Here is an 18437-nt window from a genome sequence, read left to right as displayed (position 1 = left end):
GGGGAACGGGCAGGCCCCTGGGTCCCAGCATCGTGTGATTGGCCGTGAAGTTGGAGATCCATTCCTGGTCCCCCGCTATGTTGTGTAAAAGGTGGCCGCGGGGGCACCTTGTGCAGCCAGGGGACTGCCCGCCCTGCCCCGATTGCAGCTTCACTCCCGGGTCTGTGGGGAGTCAGAGTTGCTCGGGCCGCAGCCCTGGAAACGCAGGACTGGTCATGAAACCCTCCAGAGGCAAGTGGTGGGTCAGCTGAGGGCGCTGGGGACGGCGGACTCGTGCGTGCCGGGGAGGCCTGCGTCTTGCCCTGCGCCCGGGAGAGCCCGGTGTGCGGCGGGGCTGACGTGTTCTTGTGTCTACTACTACGCCTCCATTGACAAAGCAGGTTTGGTGCCCGATGATCTTGCTTTATTGTTTTTCCCTTCTTCTCAAAAGCATCCCGTAATTTTCATGCTGCTTAACTTGTTATGTCTGCCTATGCTACAAATAGTAAAAGAACGTTTGAATTCTTTAAAAATATACTGCTGTTAGAGTTATCCAAAGTTGATGGGAGCGGCCTCTGCAGTTTGTGACGAGCTGTCTGGTACTGGCGCTGTGTGGGTCTTGTTTTTGTGTGTGTGTGTGTCTTGTTTTTGTGTGTGTGACCAGTTCCAGTGGAGACTAACCTCGACCGAGGGAGGAGCGGGCGGGAGGCTTGTCATGGCTCACTTTAGGGGCAAGTTAAACTGCGTAGCAGCTCGGCAAAGTTTTTCCAGGAAGGGAGCTGGGTAAGGGAAAGCGGCTGAATTGTGGTTTGTTTTTCTTTATTTCTTTAACACTATAATCTTAATATCAAAATTTGTGTTTAACACTAGAAAAGTAAGAGACATCAAAACCAGCATCTTTTTTTTTTTTTTTTTTTTTTTTGGGGGGGGGGGGGGGAAGAAAGTGATTTATGATGACTCATGACATCAATGCTCGTGTTTCAAAATCTAAATGTACAGTTATTGTTCATAATTGCTATGTGTGCTTCAGTGTTTTAAAGCTAGCCCACAATGTGTATTTGGAGCCAGTGGTTTTCTCAGGATGTAGTTTCTTCTGCTGGATTACTCCTTTAAGTACATGAATATGTGTGGCATTTGGACTTAACTTTGTCTATGTGAGTAGGCCTGTTGTGTTTTCTTACAGCTTACAACCATGACTTAATCATCTATTCAGTCTTAATTGTGGATTAGGATTTTACATAAACAATAATAAAATGAGAGCAGGAATAGTGCTTTCATAACGTTTGTCTTTCTTTAAGATGGGGAACATGTGAAAATTAACTTTTTTTTTTTCTCAATTGCATATTCCCCATTTACATTTCTGGATTTTGTTCATACTTTCACTTTTTTTTTTCTTTCCACCTTTAACTTTTTCTTTGCATGTAACTTTTAACCTTCGTTGACATGTCAAGCAGCCAGATAATTGATTAGTTAGAACATGTTATCTCCTCCTTTGCATATCATGTGCAGTATTGAAATTGTTCTAGTGGTGAAGTCCCTATTTCATATTTGCATGTTCACAGGCTTTTTTGGTCCCTTTCTATCTTCAGCCTCTTGTAAGGCGATGGCTTAAAGCCTTAGATGAAACAGTAAGTTCGGGAATTTTGTCAGTGTCAGGGTTATAACTTACTTTGCACATGAATACCAAAGTAGTTCCCTACCTTGCTAGGTCCAGAAGAGGAAAGGGAAGGGGCAAAAAGTTCAGTATTTCCAGTCTTCCACTGAACTGGAAGGTGTTCGACTCTTAGCTGGGGGTCATTGCAGTTTATTGTGGAAGTTACTTGCTAAAAATACTCTGTGATCATTGGAGAGATTATGTGTTCATTTGGTATTATTGATATATTCTATGATACTAGATGCTTTCACAGTAATTTTTATATGTTGATCTGACAAGAATCAGAGTTGCTAATACAAATCTTTGTAGAGGAATTGATTTAATTGGTTTTGTGTCTATGCATTGCCTGTCAGTCTCTTAGTCTTCGCATTCTTAGCTTTTATGATCATAAATTGACTAAGTATGCTTATGAGTAGCACTATTTGTATATAGTAAGGTGATTTTTGATGCAGTGCATTTTTGAAAGTTGCTTTACTGTAGCTTTCTATTTAGATCTGATGTCCTGAAACGTGTTTTTAAGAACGAGTTAGAATTATAGCTTGCCTGAACAACTGGAATAGCAAAAAAATGCTGCAGAGTTGAGACTTCACTGGAACAGTAGTGGTAGAATTGGGATTGAATTGTCAAAAATCATAAAAACTAAAAAATAGGTGAGCAGCCAGGACTAACTTTTTGAAACTCACTGCTGATTCTTATGATCTGCTTGTTGTTAAAGGGCTCTTGGTTATGTTAGAGCTTTAGTCTTAGATAAGGATTGTTTTTAATGTGGGATTACATTACTTTTTGTGATTCAGAATCCTAAAGTTGTTTTGTTTCTTCTTGCTAGATCAGATTTTATCTCATATTTCTGTGTATTTCTTGTTACGCAGTATAAGTTTTAGTTTCATCTTGTTTTTGTAATTCAGACCTCACAAGTTTTGCTTTTTGAGGGTATGAGACAGATGGTAGCATAAAGTGTTAAGTGAGTTGGCTTTACAAAGAGTCTTGGGCAATCTTAGGTGCTGCTTGCAGATGAAATGCATTAAATACACATCAAAATACAGTTAGAATAAAGCACAGAGGTCTTCCCTGTGGCATGCAGTTTTATGTTTCCTAGAATGTGCAGGGCTATGCACTAGACACCACTTTGGCACTGTGGTTGTGGACCAAACCCTTCAGCTGGTAGGGTGGTGGAGGAAAAATATCAGAGAGAGGAGGAGAGAATGAGAACCACTGGCTTGAAAGTATTTGATGCAAAAAGCAAATAATTAAAATGATGAGTGACTTTCTGAAGAAAATAAGTAAAATACACTTTGAAGCAGTTGGTCACATAACACAGAAACTTTCTTAGCAGTCTTGATTTTAGCATGCAGTTTGAGACTGATGGAAATCACTATGCAAGCCAAAAAACTATGCCAGATTTGTGGAATCATTATGAAGATCCTCTATCATTATAGCATCTAAAGATTAAACCAGAAAAGTTTTCTTACATTTTCAAAAATAACCAAACTTTCAAATAATGAAAGGCACTAAAACCCTTTTGGAATTTTCAGCAAACTTGTAACAAAACTGAAGCAAAGAAGTGCTAGGGAACTGGCAATGTCGATGTTTTTCTATTTCTGCATAACACTGGTTTACATTGGCGGATGTGTTTTGATGAATCGTTTGGGGCAATTTTTGAAGAGATAAGGAAAACTAAGCTGAAGTGATTCAGAAATTTTTTAAAAACAGTGTTCTTTATGGCTGTGTCTGGAGTATACAAAATCCTGCCTTTAAAAAACCAAAACAGCCCGTTTTTACAGTGCTTTGTAAACTGGAATTGTCTAGTTAAGGAATGTATTTTTAGGGCAGTAAATCAGCTTCATGGTGTGTTGGTTTTATGTCTCAGCATGTTTGACCAGTGCAGGAGTATTGAAAACACATCTCTCTGCTACTCAGGCCACTTAGCTTGGGCCTAATCTTACACATGAAACTACCAGGGCCGTTTTTCTTACCAACTTCATACATGGTATTGTCTCATTAATACTGTTGTTAATTCTTCTCTATTGGTGATGCCAGTGTTTCTGCTGTCACATTGGCAGTGAAAACTGTGGCAGATTAAGTTTTTGCTGCTGTGATCTGGAAGTTATGGAAGCTGGACCCTCCTGGGAATGAGAGCAAGGCGGGCATCTGCCCTGACCTTTTCATCAGCAGAGAATTTTCCCAGGTGGTTACAGACTTGGCAAAAAGCTGCAGACCAAGGTTTTGAAAATGCTCTAATTGTAGTGAGACTTAAGAATGTCTTCAAAATTAACTACATAACAAAACCTTATAAATATTCATCATCTTCAAACTTGCCTGATTTGGCATTATTAGTTGTTCTCAATAACTTGGTAGCACTGATTAAATCATTGTGGGTCTTTGTAGTTGGAGCTTTTGGATTTGAAGTATTATACTGAATTCTTGATGAAATTTAAGTGATAAAACATGCTAAAATTTTGAGCAATTTATGTGCTTAGACAGTCTATCTGCCTCTGTAGGCAATCAGATTTATTTAGATCAGCATCAGGAATGTGTTGGGATCATGAACATTCTCTATCTTTGTGACAAGTAAATTCACAGAATATTGATGCCTTATGGATGTTGAATAATGTGAACTGTTTTAATCTTTAAATGTGTGAAAGGTTTACTAGGTTTGTTAAGTAGTGGACCTGTAACCTGAAAGAGTTAGGATAGTCTTTATGGTAATGGTCACATTAGTTGACTTAATTGGCTTGGTTTTTTTGTTGTTGTTGTTTGGGGGTTTGTTTGTTCAGTTTAGATTAATCTTTCCTCCATTTAAAAAATTACATTGTTGGTAACAGAACTTAGTAATAATTTGTCTGATTTTTGGAAAAAAACTGAACTGCTTACAGTTTAGTCTAAAAATATTGTGTAATTATAGCATACAAGTGAACCGAGAAGAGAATAGGTAGGTTGTTGTTTGACTTACTGGTAATAATGCTGTTACTCATACAAAGGATGTCACAAGGCCATGTAATTGTACTGTGATGATGAGGACAAGTAGGTGCAAGAGACAGAGTGACAAAGGTGGATACCTGTGGAAGAATGGAGGTTTATTTTGTTATTGCAAAGCCATGAGCCTGCAACTGAGCACTCTGGAAGAATCTTCAATGTAGTGCTGTTAGCCCGTAAGAGAGATGAGAAAACTGGCTAGCAGTTCTGTAGTGCTGGGCTTTTTGCCCAAGTACTTCTTTCACTCAGGGCACTGGCCGCTGAAGAATTCTTCATATAAGTTATTAAGTAACACAGAGAACACATTAGTAATAGTAGCACGCTTGCAGGACATTGAACAGAGAAGTTTTGGCTCAGCCAAGGTTTTACTTCACTCTGGTAAATGGTAGGTAATTAACTTTGTAATAAAAGAAACACACCCCCCTCTCCCAACCAAAACCCAACACAAAATCAACCAAACAAAAAAACCCCACTCAAACTCAATCAGCCAAACCCAAACAAAAACAACCCTCACCCCAAACACAACAACAAAACAATCCACGAAGCCCCCCCCCCAAAACCTGCAATGAATTGGATGTAAGTAAAATACAGAACTTGGAACAGGTGTAAAATATGAGGTTGGACATTACTGTTGTTTTTGTATAGTTTCAAGGGCACAGAACTTGAATAACGGTTGTATTGCAGTCAGCATAACTTATCAAGTGTATTAATTTGGATTCAGTTGCATAAAAGCTTCAAGCAAACCTCAAATTTTAAGGCAACATGTATAAACTTGAAAGCAAACATCAAAACCTGCTGAGCTGTTAACTGTTTGTTGCCATTCATCTGATTTCTTCAAGCCGATTAGTGTTTATAGCTATTCATCTGCCTTAGACCTATGTACCAGCATTTGACTTGAATGTCTTCAGCCTGACATGGTAAAAAAGAAGTCTGAAAAGCACTTTGCAGTTTGTGCTTTGCAGGGGGTCATACTCTTATTAGCTAGTTACTTTCTTGCATTGAAGCAACCCTCAGGAGTTTCTGTTAATTGGTTTTCAAGTGTGGTCCTTTAATTGTTCAAACATTGAACTTAGATTTGACTACACTGGCTGTTTTTTAATTAAAGTAAGTTTTCTAAAATAACTTTGAAAGACTAAAATAGTGAGGTAGAATCCTATATCACTTAATCCCACTGTAATATGCTGTTTGCAGGTGGAACCTGGCATCCCAAGAGATCATCAGTGGTTCCAAGGGACTGTCTGCCTGGAAAGCATTACAAAAATGGGGCCTCAAAGAATAGAATGTAATTTTACTGTACTTTTCACTCTCTTTCTTTCTAGCTCTGTCATCTTTCCATTTGTAGTTTTTCCACCTGGGTCTTTCTCGGTTGCTTCTGTTCTGTGAAAATAGTGTGACAGTATTTCTTTTAATAAGTTTTTGTTAGGGTATTAGCTCTGTGATAAACACAGCATCTAGCTTGTGGATTAATTTTATTGCTGCTGATCATCATCATCCAATGTTCACTGTAATGACAGTATAGCAAGTAGATCTAGCACATGTACTTCAGGACGGTGTCTGAATGTGACTTGAGGAATTAAACTATTTTTTCAAAAGCTAGAAGAAATATGGAGTGCTTTCTGTTTCTATTAGGATTTTTCCCTATTGTCAGAAGCAGTTCTATTGTCAAAAAGTCATTTGTAGTGTTTTAGAATTCTTGTATGAAAGAATGGAACATGGTAATGTTATAAAGCAGTTGGATTTGCTGAACTTAAAGGTTGCACAGAAAGCAGTCATCATAGAATGGCTTAGGTTGGAAGGAACTTCAGAGATCGTCAACTCTAACCCCCCTGCCATGGGCAGGCACGCCTTGCAACTAGGCTTGATTGCCCAAGGCCTCGTCCAAGCTGGCCTTAAACACCTTCAGGGAGAGGGCATCCACAACCACTCTGGGCACTCTATTCCAGAGCCTCACCACTCTCATACTGAAGTTCGTCCTAAGTTCGAATCTAAACCTGCCCTCCCTCAGCTTAAAATCATTCCTCCAATTCCTGTCCTGGACACCCATATGAAACGTTGCTCTCCAGCTTTCCTCTAGGCTCTCTTGAGATATTGGAGAGCAGCTGTAAGGTGCCCCTGGAGTCTTCTCCAGGTACAACCGCCCCAACTCTCTCAGCCTCTCCTCACAGCAGAGGTGCTCCAGCCCTTCAATTATCATTGTGGTCCTCTGTACTCACTCCAGGAGTTCTATGACCTTCTTATGATGGGGACATCAGAACTGGATGCAGTATTCGAGGTCATGTTTCACAAGAACAGAATAAAGGGTGAGAATCACCTATTGGCCACACTCACATGAGGGAATATTTAGTATGTCTTACAGTTTACTCCTTAAGACAAGTAATTGTATAAATATCTTAAGTGAATTTTTCTTTTCTAGATACTGGCTTGTAGTAACATAGCACTAGGCGGAACAGTGCTTAAGCAGGGAGGTAATGATCTTGCTCTTTAGATGGGTTGCCTTCAAGAATCTGTTCCCTGGTTAATCTGCTCTTGCTCTTACATGAGTTGTCTGGTACTACAATTTAGTTTGCAGAGAAATAACTATGGATTAATCATGCAAACCCATTTAAATTTGAAGATAATGTTTTATTCACAATGCCCACTGAAATAACAATGAAGACAGAGATACAATTTTAAGTTCGTGGTTTGAAGACTTAATTACCAATTTTGACCTTTTGAAAATGGTAGGTTTTTCCTGTACTGTTTTTTCTTTCAATACCAAGCTAGAGATAACCTATGAAGGAGGCAGAAGTAGGGAAGGATAATAACATGAAGTGGAGGTGTACAGCTTCTTAAGACATCAATTGAAATCTCATAAGATTTCACAGAAGCTGCATAATTTGGTGAATCACATTGGAAATATGAGTCATCTGAACAGACAGTAAAGCTCTGTGACTTAATGATGCAGAGAGGAGATATCAGATGACAAGGAAATTGTATAACATTAAAAAAACAAAAATTAAGAAGTTTATAGTACATATGCATGTTAAGTAGTGTCTTAATGAGATGGAGTATTTTAGCTGAAAATCAGAGACCTCCTCACTCTCCTACATGCTTACATTCATCAATCCACCAGAGCTGTGTTGAAGTGAAATAACAGTCAAGAACAGTTTAGTTAGTGATTTTAGTCTAGAGAAAGTATTATCATTATATTATGCACTTTACACAGTATCTTAAGTACAGTATTTCCACTTGAGACTCTAAAATTTGAACAGGGAGACATTTTTTTAAATCATAAATGTGGATTCTGTCAATGTTATTGATACAGAGAAACGTAGCTGTTGCTGTACTTGGAATATCCTTTGAGTGGTATCCGCATTGTTTTAGAGGAAGGAAGCCCATAGATAGTGCAAGCAGGATTAGCCTGAGTACAGAGTTAAACTAGTGGATAGGTTTAAATGAGAGAAATGTGAATTTAGCATTTTGGTTGTTGTTTAGTGATTATGTTTGATGGTACTTCTGGAAAAAACTGTAATTTGTAGTATCAGAACCATGTTTTACCAGTGAAAATGTTTTCTTCTAAAAGGCCTTAGCTGAATATTTTAAAAAGTTACCTCATCTTGTCTCTAAGGAAGAGCCATAAACATTCTGTACTTGGTGCTTCTGGTTTTTTGTGTTATAATTCCTGTTCATAATTCTTCTTTCATATCAAGTGTGTTGTAAGTTAAAATATATTTAAAAGTTCTGAAGTAATCTTCTGGCTTCTTTCAAAAGGATTCAAAGATCTGGTGCAAAGCATAAATCTAGTCTTACCCAAACTTTCACTCTGCTGCAGATTAAATCTTAATTTTGTGTTTGTGGAATAGTTTTTCCACTGATTCTACTGTAAACACATTTATAAACCTTCTACCCTTAACATGCTGTTAATAATGAGCTCTTTATTGGCCTTGTTATAATACCTAATGTCAAAACTAATGACTATGCATCTGCTGACTTCAACTTGGCTGTTGTTTTTATACTGCAGAAGCACATAAATAAATGGGAAGGATAGAATCCAGGAGGACAGTAGCTTGCAGAACTGCTTCCCATTGTGAGAATGATGAGTATATTAGGAAGCAGATTTTATTAGCTGAGTCTCTCTTTAATTTGTAATTTTAAACTGTAAATAAATGTAACCAGATTTTATTTTCTGTTTGTTGTATGTCTGTTAACATTGAGTATACAGTTGATTTACAAGCTAGAGTTAGCTAAAATGCTGACTGAAAATCTGAAACAATAAATGTATTGAGAACTGTGCAGTCCTTCATGTTCTATGTTCCATACTTTTGTTAAAGATTGTATATACTCTTAAAAACTGTGTGAAGTTCATTGAACCATACAACTTGAAAAAGAGAAAGTAAATACTGTGAAACTCCTTGTTTATTTGATACTTGTTTATTTGACCATGCAAAATTCCTCTGTATGTGTTGTGGTGGGGAGTTAAGACTCAAATCTGTTTTTCTCAAGTGAAATTAGTTCAGGAATAACTAATGAAGCTCATGTAATAAATTACTTGGCAATATGGCAATCAACACTTCACCTCAGGAAGAAATTAAATTTGGTTGGTACCATATAACAGGCCCTGTTCTAAACCTCTTCTTGTAAACTAGGCTAAGAATTCAGGAATATACCATGATTGGCTCAGGTCATAACTCTGATTTGCTGCTTCTGGGGTTTGCTGATTTTTTTGTGTGGTGGTTGGTTTGGTTGATTTTTTTGTTTGGTTGGTTTGGGTTTTTTGTATTGTGGGCTTTTTTAACACGCAGCCAAATGGTTCTGCTCTACCTTCTAAAATATCTAAGTCTGAATATCTTACTTTTTCACTTGGCATTTAAAACAAAATTAATAACCTCTCTGGGCAGCCTGTTCCAATGCCTCACTACTCTCTAATGAAGTTTTTCCTAATGTCCAATCTAAACCTTCCCTGGTACAACATAAACCCATTTCCTCTTGTCCTACTGCTAATTACTTGGGAGAAGAGACCGTATAAGTTCAGAACCACAGTATTTCAAAATTGTACCATTAAAGAAGCATGTCTTGTAGCATGTCTGTTAAACTAATATTAGAAATTTAAACAGGTGAGGCATTCTATTCCTCCTTACCATGGCAGCTCTGGAGTGTATTTGTATTTTATGGCAATATTGTACATGATGTCCTGTTTTCTTACTTGAGTGTACAAATTAAGTAGTTTGTCAGGTGAACACAATTTTACTAATAATTGTGTAGTTACAGCATTCATAATAAAAACACCAATTCAAACTCTGAAGTTTGAAACTATACTTGAGGTAGCAATTTATGCCTCATTAAAATCCATTTTTAACATGATTGGAAGAGGGGATGATACTTTTGTACTGAGTTGTTGTGGTTTTTCTAATTACCATTAATAGGAAACCTGAAACATTCAACTAAAATTTTATCATGTTGCTTGGTCTTTGGACTGTTCTGTTTTAACAATGTCTCTTAGGATCTGAACTATAGTTTTAGGCCAGTTGTGTGAGTTTTGTGCAGAATTAAATTTCTTGCTGTCAGTATCACCCAATATTCCCTAATGTAATATTAAAATATTAGCAGGGCTTAAGTAAAAAGAGTGAGTGAAATTTCTTCTGTTTTCTTCAAGGTTTCAGAAAGAGACAAGCAACAAAATGAACAATCCAGCTATTAAGAGAATAACGAATGAAATTATCAAATCACCTGAAGATAAACGAGAATATCGTGGACTGGAATTGGCAAATGGCATTAAAGCTCTTCTTATTAGTGACCCCACCACAGATAAGTCCTCAGCGGCACTTGATGTGCACATAGGTATTTAATGCATCTTGTTCATTGTGTCATGAATAAAATTGCTTTATATTTGGGTGTTTTAATAGCGAATAAATTGACAGGAGCAGTATCCAGTTGGCAGCCTAGCTTTTTATTGTGACTTAAAAGTTTGTTTAGTTCTTTGACACAGCAAGTTCAAAGTTATTTGAGCTAATTAAATTGTCATTTTGCACTCTGTGTTTACTCAGATGTAGCTCAGCCACTAGAGGGATTTAACCATTAAGTTTCATGTTATGAAAGATCTTTTGTAAGCAGGAAAGGGGCGGGTGTGAGTGCAATTATTTCAGACAGCCCCATCTGTCACCTCAGACTTTTTTGTTATTGTTGATGTGTAGAGGTGAGAAAACGCTGTAGTGCTGTAGGAGTTGGAGAGGCACTCCCTAACTCTCAATTATACTTAAGTGTGCAAACAGTAATACTAGAAGAGGAAGGAAGCTACTTTGACTCTGTGTACTAATAAAAGCCTTTTGTTATGCCTGAGGTATTTCTCAAGCTTGTGTAGTTTCTCAGTTGTTAGGAAAGTGTGATACATACACACATTACCTAAGCATCCTCTTGCCGCATTTGTAGTTGGGAACTTTTACTGCTGTTGGTGTTAAGACAGAAGCAGTAGAGTAACTTGGAAAACTTTTGGCCTTCTTTACTGTGGAGGTGGCTGTCACATATGTTCCTGCACATACAGTGGCATAGATGTGTTTACTTCATCTGTTCTCTTCCATTGCGCACTCCAAAGTAGGGCTACCAGACTCAAACTTCCGCTTTTCTGGCTTCCATTCTTGCACATCATTCTTGTCTTTTAGTCTTGTCTACCTTCTCACGTACTGGCTATTCATCAATATCTGTATGTATTCAAGCAATTAAAGGTTACCAATTGTCCTATAAACCACAGGATAAATACCTCCTTAATTGTGGTTGGAAATTGCTGTGGTTTTGGAAGGTAAGGTATAGAAGGCATACTATTGTGATCTGCCAGGTCTTTAAAATCATGAGTCATGGACTTAAATTGAAAAATTATCTCTATAAGGCAACACAGGCTGATCTGGAGAGGCAGTTGGAGACACTAATTAGTTCAGTTATTCATTCGAATTTTTATGGGTTTTTTTGTTGTGTGGTTTTTTGTTTTAAAGACTGAATTTAGTTGACTATAGCTGCAGAAGTGTCTGCTTACATATACAGAATTGATATAATTGCCCAAGGCAACACACTGCAATATAAAGCACTTTAAAAGACTTAGTTGTAGTACTACTTTTTAATGAATGGTGACATGAATTTTTTTTTTCTTCTGCAGGATCCTTGTCTGATCCCCCCAACATTGCTGGACTTAGTCATTTTTGTGAGCATATGCTGTTCTTGGGAACCAAGAAATACCCAAAAGAGAATGAGTATAGCCAATTTCTTAGTGAACATGCCGGGAGCTCAAATGCTTTCACAAGTGGAGAACATACCAACTATTACTTTGATGTGTCACATGAACATCTAGAAGGTGCTCTGGACAGGTAAACACTTTGAATACTTTGGGGTTTTTTATATAGGTGCTGTTTGAAACTGTAAAAGTTTTTTAATAATTTCATAATCACAATGATAAAGGGTTGAGAGCACTGTCATCTGTTAAAACTGATACCAGACATTTTTCATTTCAGAAGCTTTGCTTACATTTTTTTCAGTTAGCAGAGCTCTTCACTGAGGCAGAATTTTTGAACTTCAAAGGTTATATTTACACTGAATGCTTTTGGAAATGTGGGGCACAGAATATGATCATGAACTTAAGTGTTGTGCAAATACTCTGAATGTATAATCAAATACTGTGCTTCCTGTAGGATTATTATTTAATTGATAGCAAAGGAAGGATGAACTCTAGAAATACATTAGGATGCCTTTTAGTAGAGGTAACTAACTTACTGAAATCTCTGCCTCTTGTGGGAAGGGCCAGAAATGGAAAAGGCTTGCAGTCAGTGAGGTAAAGACAGGATTTTCCCTGAATTTTCTCTGGATGTCTAACAAGACAGCTTTGATTCATGAGGTTAAGAGTCTCTTGCAGCTAAACTTCAAACCAGTAGAAATTTTCAGTATATAAATTATGATGCAAGGCCTTTGATCTTGTAGTACCTTATACAATGAAAATACTGTTTTCTGCATGTAGAGGCGAAGAAATAACGATAGCAAATCAGTGTCAAAATTGTTACGGAGTTCTGCATTAAAGAATAACATACTTGGCTGTTTTCAGGAGGTACCAAGCTTCATACTTTTCTGTTGCCATTTATGTACAGTACTCTTGACTTGAATTTAAAAATTTCTGTTTAGATTTGCCCAGTTTTTCCTGTGCCCGTTGTTTGATGAAAGCTGCAAAGACAGGGAAGTGAATGCTGTTGATTCTGAGCATGAGAAGAATCTGATGAATGATGCCTGGAGGTTGTTTCAGTTGGAGAAGGCTACTGGAAACCCCAATCATCCCTTCAGTAAATTTGGAACAGGTTTGTCAGAATCTAATCATCCATTAGAGTTCTGTGTAATATACAAAGTATTATTGTTTATATAAGATTGTCAAAGACAGACTGAAGCAATTGCCTTTTTTTCTCTCCACACGTTTATTACGGTGTTTTATCACATTTTCCACATCATAAACCAAATAGAGCTGGACAAAAACATAGGAAACAGAGCGATCCAAGACTTGCAATAGAGTGATGAAGCATCCTTTATGATTCTGATAATTACTGCATGAACTCTGTTTTGCAGTTACTGGATTTGTCATAATTGGTACTGTTAGTTCTTTGTGTGTAACATAATGAATGAACTGTGTTTATATTGTTACTAACCACATACTTTAAGTGGTACTGAATTAGGACTACATGACAGTGACTAGGTCAAACTGGAGAGGTCACCAAAGTAATGTGAAAACTACTGAGTAAAAGTACAAAACCAAAATCTTGAGAGTAAAACATGACAGTAGTAGATGAATAGATACATGTTTGAACAAATCCCTGTCTTATTGCTGTAGGCTTTATTATTCACAGAATGCTTAGTAACAATTAAAAATAAATACCCCAAGACCCAAATTTAAAAAGCATTAAAGTAAGATAGCGTAGTTATGGTCAGAATCACACTGAAGAGTTAAATGTTAACTTTTATATAGCACTCAGAAAATCTAAATGGAGGTTGCAGAAATAGTTTTCTGTAGTTTAAGAATGTTTTATAGCTGACATAAATGAAATGTTTGCATGGGAGAATATCCAAAATGTGCACAAATTCAGTAGTAGTAGTCACAGTCACCTCTTCTTAAATTAAGCTCTGATTCTGAAATTAAATTGTAGCATGTAGTGTTCCTGTAGACCTGATTTTGCAGAAGCAGAGCCTAGCTTTGATGGGTTTTATTTACTGTAAGAGGTGACAACTGTAATACAGTTTCCATGACAGTTGCAGTTGGCATCCTTCTTACTGCTGCTCCCTTTTGATCATCTGAGATGATGTTAGTATTGCAGAATACAGGAATGCCTCCGTTTGATGCTTCAGGTCATTCCTTGTTGCCCTGCAGCCTGTTTAGTCAGCAAACTTTCTATCACTTTACCTGGAGAAATGCACCTTAATCTTACTTTTCTTGTTAGGATCCACATTCTATGATTTTATCCCCTGATAAATTCAGGATCTCACTGAATTAAATTCAGAATCTCCCTGAATTAATGGTAATTCTCCATCTGTACCTGCAGTAGTGTCAAGTACTTTGCCAGACACCTTTTCACTGTCCAGTGTCAATTTTCCTACTGCTACAAGGTATCTTCTGATTCCTGATGTACTCCACTGCTGTAACAACATAGTTACTGAGCTAAAGCATTTATTTTATGTTTTGATTCTGTGGGAATAAACACAGTACTGTGTCTAAAACTTCTGTGTTTCCTTTGTCTGCAGATAGTGAAGAATGTAGACAGATTTTAAACATAGTACCATTGTTTCCAGGTGTCATTTAGAGTTGTTGATTTTACTCACATTTGAACTTTGACACTTAAAGCAATACTTCAGGCAGCCTCTTTATGATGATTTTTTTTTTTTACTGTTGCAGTGGTAACTAGACTTGTAGCTAATCACCAAACATCTGGACAATATACTTGTTTTGTTATGTAGGTAATGTTGCCTCAATGATTTGTATTAACTTATGCCTGGGATTGATTGTATGGTTTGTTCACTGGGCACGCAAGCATAGAAGGCATGCTCTCCCAATGTTTGCTCTCTTTCTTGCTATTTTTCCTATAAACACACAAGTCAACTTTTCTGCTACAATCTTTTGACTTAATCTTCTCTCTTCTGTACCTGGTATGATTGTGGCTTAAGGAGTTACTGACCTTGAAATTGGCAGATACAGTATGAGTTTGTAGTTCTGATCTATACTCTGTTGACCAGTTTGTGTGTCCATGTAGTGAGCAGAAGTTGATTAAAGTCCAGTGTGCTCTTAGTAGGCTCTTAATTTTTGCTCTTTCAGTGTATATTTACTAAACATGAGTTCTCCTTTAACTATAAATATGGAGTATGTCCTTGGGGTAAATTATTGAAAGCTTGATGTAAATACAAAGATGGCACTAATTAACAGGAGGTTAACAATGTAGAAAATTTATTACCTACTGCTTATGGGCTTATTCAGGGAGAATTTGTAGTTCTCTTCCTCTCTAGTCCTGTTTTATTTCATCAGCAGCTCAGCTGTTATGAGGGAGAAGCTGAACAGTCACAATTTACAAATCATGTTTGTAAATGGCTTATTTAGTATACTAGGCTATAATTTGTGGCACCCAATGCCACAAATTTCAGGCAGTGATTCCTGTGACAAAAATGTATGTGGGAGTAAAACATACTGGGTGCCAATGACCCCCCCCCCCCTTTTTTTTTTTCTTCCCCCCCTTTTTTTTCCCATTGTCCTTGTGAATTAGAACCTGGGCTTACTTGCATTGTTTTGAAATAACCCTTTCAAATGAAAAACACTAGTTTGAAAGACTAAACCATCCTCTGTTCTTCAGGAATGTGCTGTATTTATTGTCTTTGATAAGCTGAAGCAGTGTTGACCCAGTTTACTTATGATTCATTTTTATTATTTTTACAATTACTATCCATCTGGAGGCAAGGAGATTTATTAGTTGATTTTTTCTTTTTGATTTCTAAACTCATAAACATCAAGTTTGTTTGTTTTGTTTTGGCTTGTTTGATTTTACGTTACAGGGAACAAATTTACTCTGGAAACTAGACCAACTCAAGAAGGAATAGATGTAAGACAAGAGCTATTGAAGTTCCATTCTACTTACTATTCATCAAATTTAATGGCTATTTGTGTCTTAGGAAGAGGTAAGTTTTGTTCTGTTGGTTGGTTAAAACTTTTCATGTATTTATGTTTGAAGAAAGTGAAGTGCATGCAAGTGTCTGAAAATGTACAGAAAGAGAAAAAGTAAAAGTTGTATGTGACCAAACATAATTTTATGTTTAGTGAAGTCTCCAAAGCAACTGGCAATGTATAAAGTGTGTGTATGTGTGTGTGTTCATAAGCTTACAATAGAAAAAATAAGCAGCAAATTTGAAATCTGTTACTGAGTCACCAGTTGCTGTCATTGTATGGTTGTCTTATGAAGACTGACGCCTGTCTGTTTGCAGGTGGTGGGAGTGCTTTCAATGTTTTTTTCATATTTTAGACTTACACTCCCATTACAAAACATTCTGTATTATCAAAAGGGGTAAAAAATGTATTATCAAACCATTCTGTATTATAATCTAATATTTAGATAAAAATCCTGTACTTCACTTCTGAATCCATTTAACATGACGTACCAACTGCTTAAAATTTTCCACAGTGAAGATGCTATTTTACATAGATTTGCAGAAAAATTTAGTGTGTTGAAACTGTTTGCTTTTTGAAAATATGCTGGCAGACTGGTACTTGAATGGTGTTTTACAGTAATGCTCAGATGGTAAGTGTGGATCAAATAAAATAAAATGAATTAGCAAAGTGAAATTTTCCTTTGCAGCTGTTTACAAGATGCAGAGTATAAGGCTTATTAACAAAATGTACCTATTTAATTTCAATCATGACATATACATGAATAATTTTTAAAGTGGGCAAACACAGTGAGTTCTACTTAACTGAATCCAAGTTCTGTGCATATACTTACTATCAAACCAGTTCCAGGGTCCCTAGTTCCTTTCAGACTATCACAACCTGAACAGTAAAATGCATTACAAAGTTTTTGTTTTTCAAGGTACAGTATCAGATGTGTTACTAGTAGGTGTGTACATTCAGGGTACTGAAGGTGAGCTGAGGCTGGAGAAAGTCCCAGGTTTTGGCAAAGATGCTTTCACTCTGGAAACTTGCAGCTGTAATTCCCTGTTCCTTAAGCTTTTGGTGGACATTTTTGGTTTGGTTTGGTTTTTGTTGGCAGTGTTCAATATCAGGCTTATCTTTTCTTCAGTTCCAGCTTTCATCACTTAAATTCAAAAGATGCTTTTTTCTTGTTACCAGATTTGTTTTAACTATGGTTGAAGCCTTCCTTAATAAGTGTGGTGAATGTAGCACATTATCATTAAACAATTATATATTAATACAGATTTCCTTTCTGAAATTATAAATCACACCGTTAAAACTGCTTTTCTGTGTAATTCATATCTCTTCCAAAGAATGTACACAATCCAAATTTGCCGGAATCTTCAGGTAATGATTGTACATTTTCTAATGTTTCTTTATTCTAGAATCCTTGGATGAGTTGACTTGTTTAGTGGTAAAATTATTTTCAGAAGTAGAGAATAAAAATGTCCCTATACCAGAGTTTCCTGAACATCCTTTCCAAGAAGAACATCTCCGGGTGCGTATGGAGAGACATCTTCCATCAGAAATTAGCGTCTTAAATGGCATTTTTTGTTACAGTAATACCTTGTGCACTTCATTACTTCCCTCTCAATATCCATGTTAAGTTCCATATTTCTTTCTTAATTTTCCACCTAACTTTCCATGCTGACTATAGCATAGATTTATGTTGCCTGTAATAAAGGTTGTACATTTGGTTGCGGCTGTAAGCAACTCAGAAATAATTTGATTACTTCTTTGTTTACATCATGAATGGATAAAGTGTTGCCCTGGAGTTTACATACCTCTACTTTTGAGATTTCATTCTGATAAACTGTGCATGTGAAGAGAACATGATATGTGCTCTGGAAATTAATAAAACAATGAGAGTTTCCTTTAGTTTATTGATCTCCTTGTTTATTTTCCTTCCCAGCAACTTTACAAAGTGGTACCTATTAAGGACATTAGAAATCTTTATGTCACATTTCCTATACCAGACCTTCAGAAGTACTATAAATCAAACCCTGGTCATTACCTTGGTCATCTGATTGGGCATGAAGGCCCCGGGAGTCTTTTATCAGAACTTAAAGCCAAAGGTAAGTCCTTTGAAGGTAGAGAATCAAGAAGTAATTTGTTGCACAACTTTCTAGAGCTTAGCTTCATTTCACTTAAAATTGATCCCTGCATGTTTTAATTTATAGCCCCCAACTGTTTGAATAATTTGAGTTGTAAGTTGAGTTTCTTTACTTAGGTCTCTGTGGAGGGTAAAAATAACAGACATTGTGACTCCTAAAGCTGTTATTTCCTGCATTCCCTTTTACCCTTGTTTAGAGAGTTATATGAACGTGGACATAATGATCTTGTCTCTGTTCTGTCACTGACTCAGAGACTGCTGTCCCTTGTTCTAAACAGAAATAAATTAGCCAGTAATCAAATAATTTTTAGTTGTCATATCACTCTGAGACCAGTGTCAGGTGAGTCTGACCTGTGTTGTATTTATCTTGTGCTGTTGCTTTAGGCATTAAAGAAGAGAATCATAGAAGGGACCTTCAAAGGTCGTCTAGTCCAACTCTTCCCCCAGTCAACAGGGACATATTTAACTAGATCAAGTTGCTCAGAGTCCTATCCAACCTGACCTTGAATGTTTCCACCACCTCTCTGTGCAACCTTTTCCAGTGTTTCACCACCCTC

At 36.9% G+C, this 18437-nt stretch overlaps 1 protein-coding gene across 5 annotated transcripts in view; it reads left to right on the top strand.

Moving 5' to 3' along the window:
• IDE (insulin degrading enzyme) overlaps window positions 1-18437 on the top strand; it is a 65713-nt gene that overhangs the window by 482 nt on the left and 46794 nt on the right. For 3 of the 5 annotated variants that reach the window (XM_068139638.1, XM_068139634.1, XM_068139633.1), the window contains exons 2-7: window positions 10239-10423; window positions 11730-11937; window positions 12743-12912; window positions 15638-15760; window positions 17153-17265; window positions 17680-17842. In XM_068139638.1, coding sequence (XP_067995739.1) covers window positions 10264-10423; window positions 11730-11937; window positions 12743-12912; window positions 15638-15760; window positions 17153-17265; window positions 17680-17842 — 937 coding nt within the window. In that variant the 5' untranslated portion in view covers window positions 10239-10263. Of the gene's footprint in view, window positions 1-260; window positions 381-5797; window positions 5889-10238; window positions 10424-11729; window positions 11938-12742; window positions 12913-15637; window positions 15761-17152; window positions 17266-17679; window positions 17843-18437 lie in introns of those variants that run through there. The other 2 variants (XM_068139635.1, XM_068139636.1) reach the window with 2 other exon arrangements.

Source organism: Melanerpes formicivorus, unplaced genomic scaffold (assembly GCF_026170545.1).
Source record: "Melanerpes formicivorus ecotype bairdi unplaced genomic scaffold, bMelFor1.0.p_v2 SCAF_6, whole genome shotgun sequence".
Taxonomy (NCBI): domain Eukaryota; kingdom Metazoa; phylum Chordata; class Aves; order Piciformes; family Picidae; genus Melanerpes; species Melanerpes formicivorus.
This window is presented reverse-complemented; position numbering and strand designations above follow the sequence as displayed.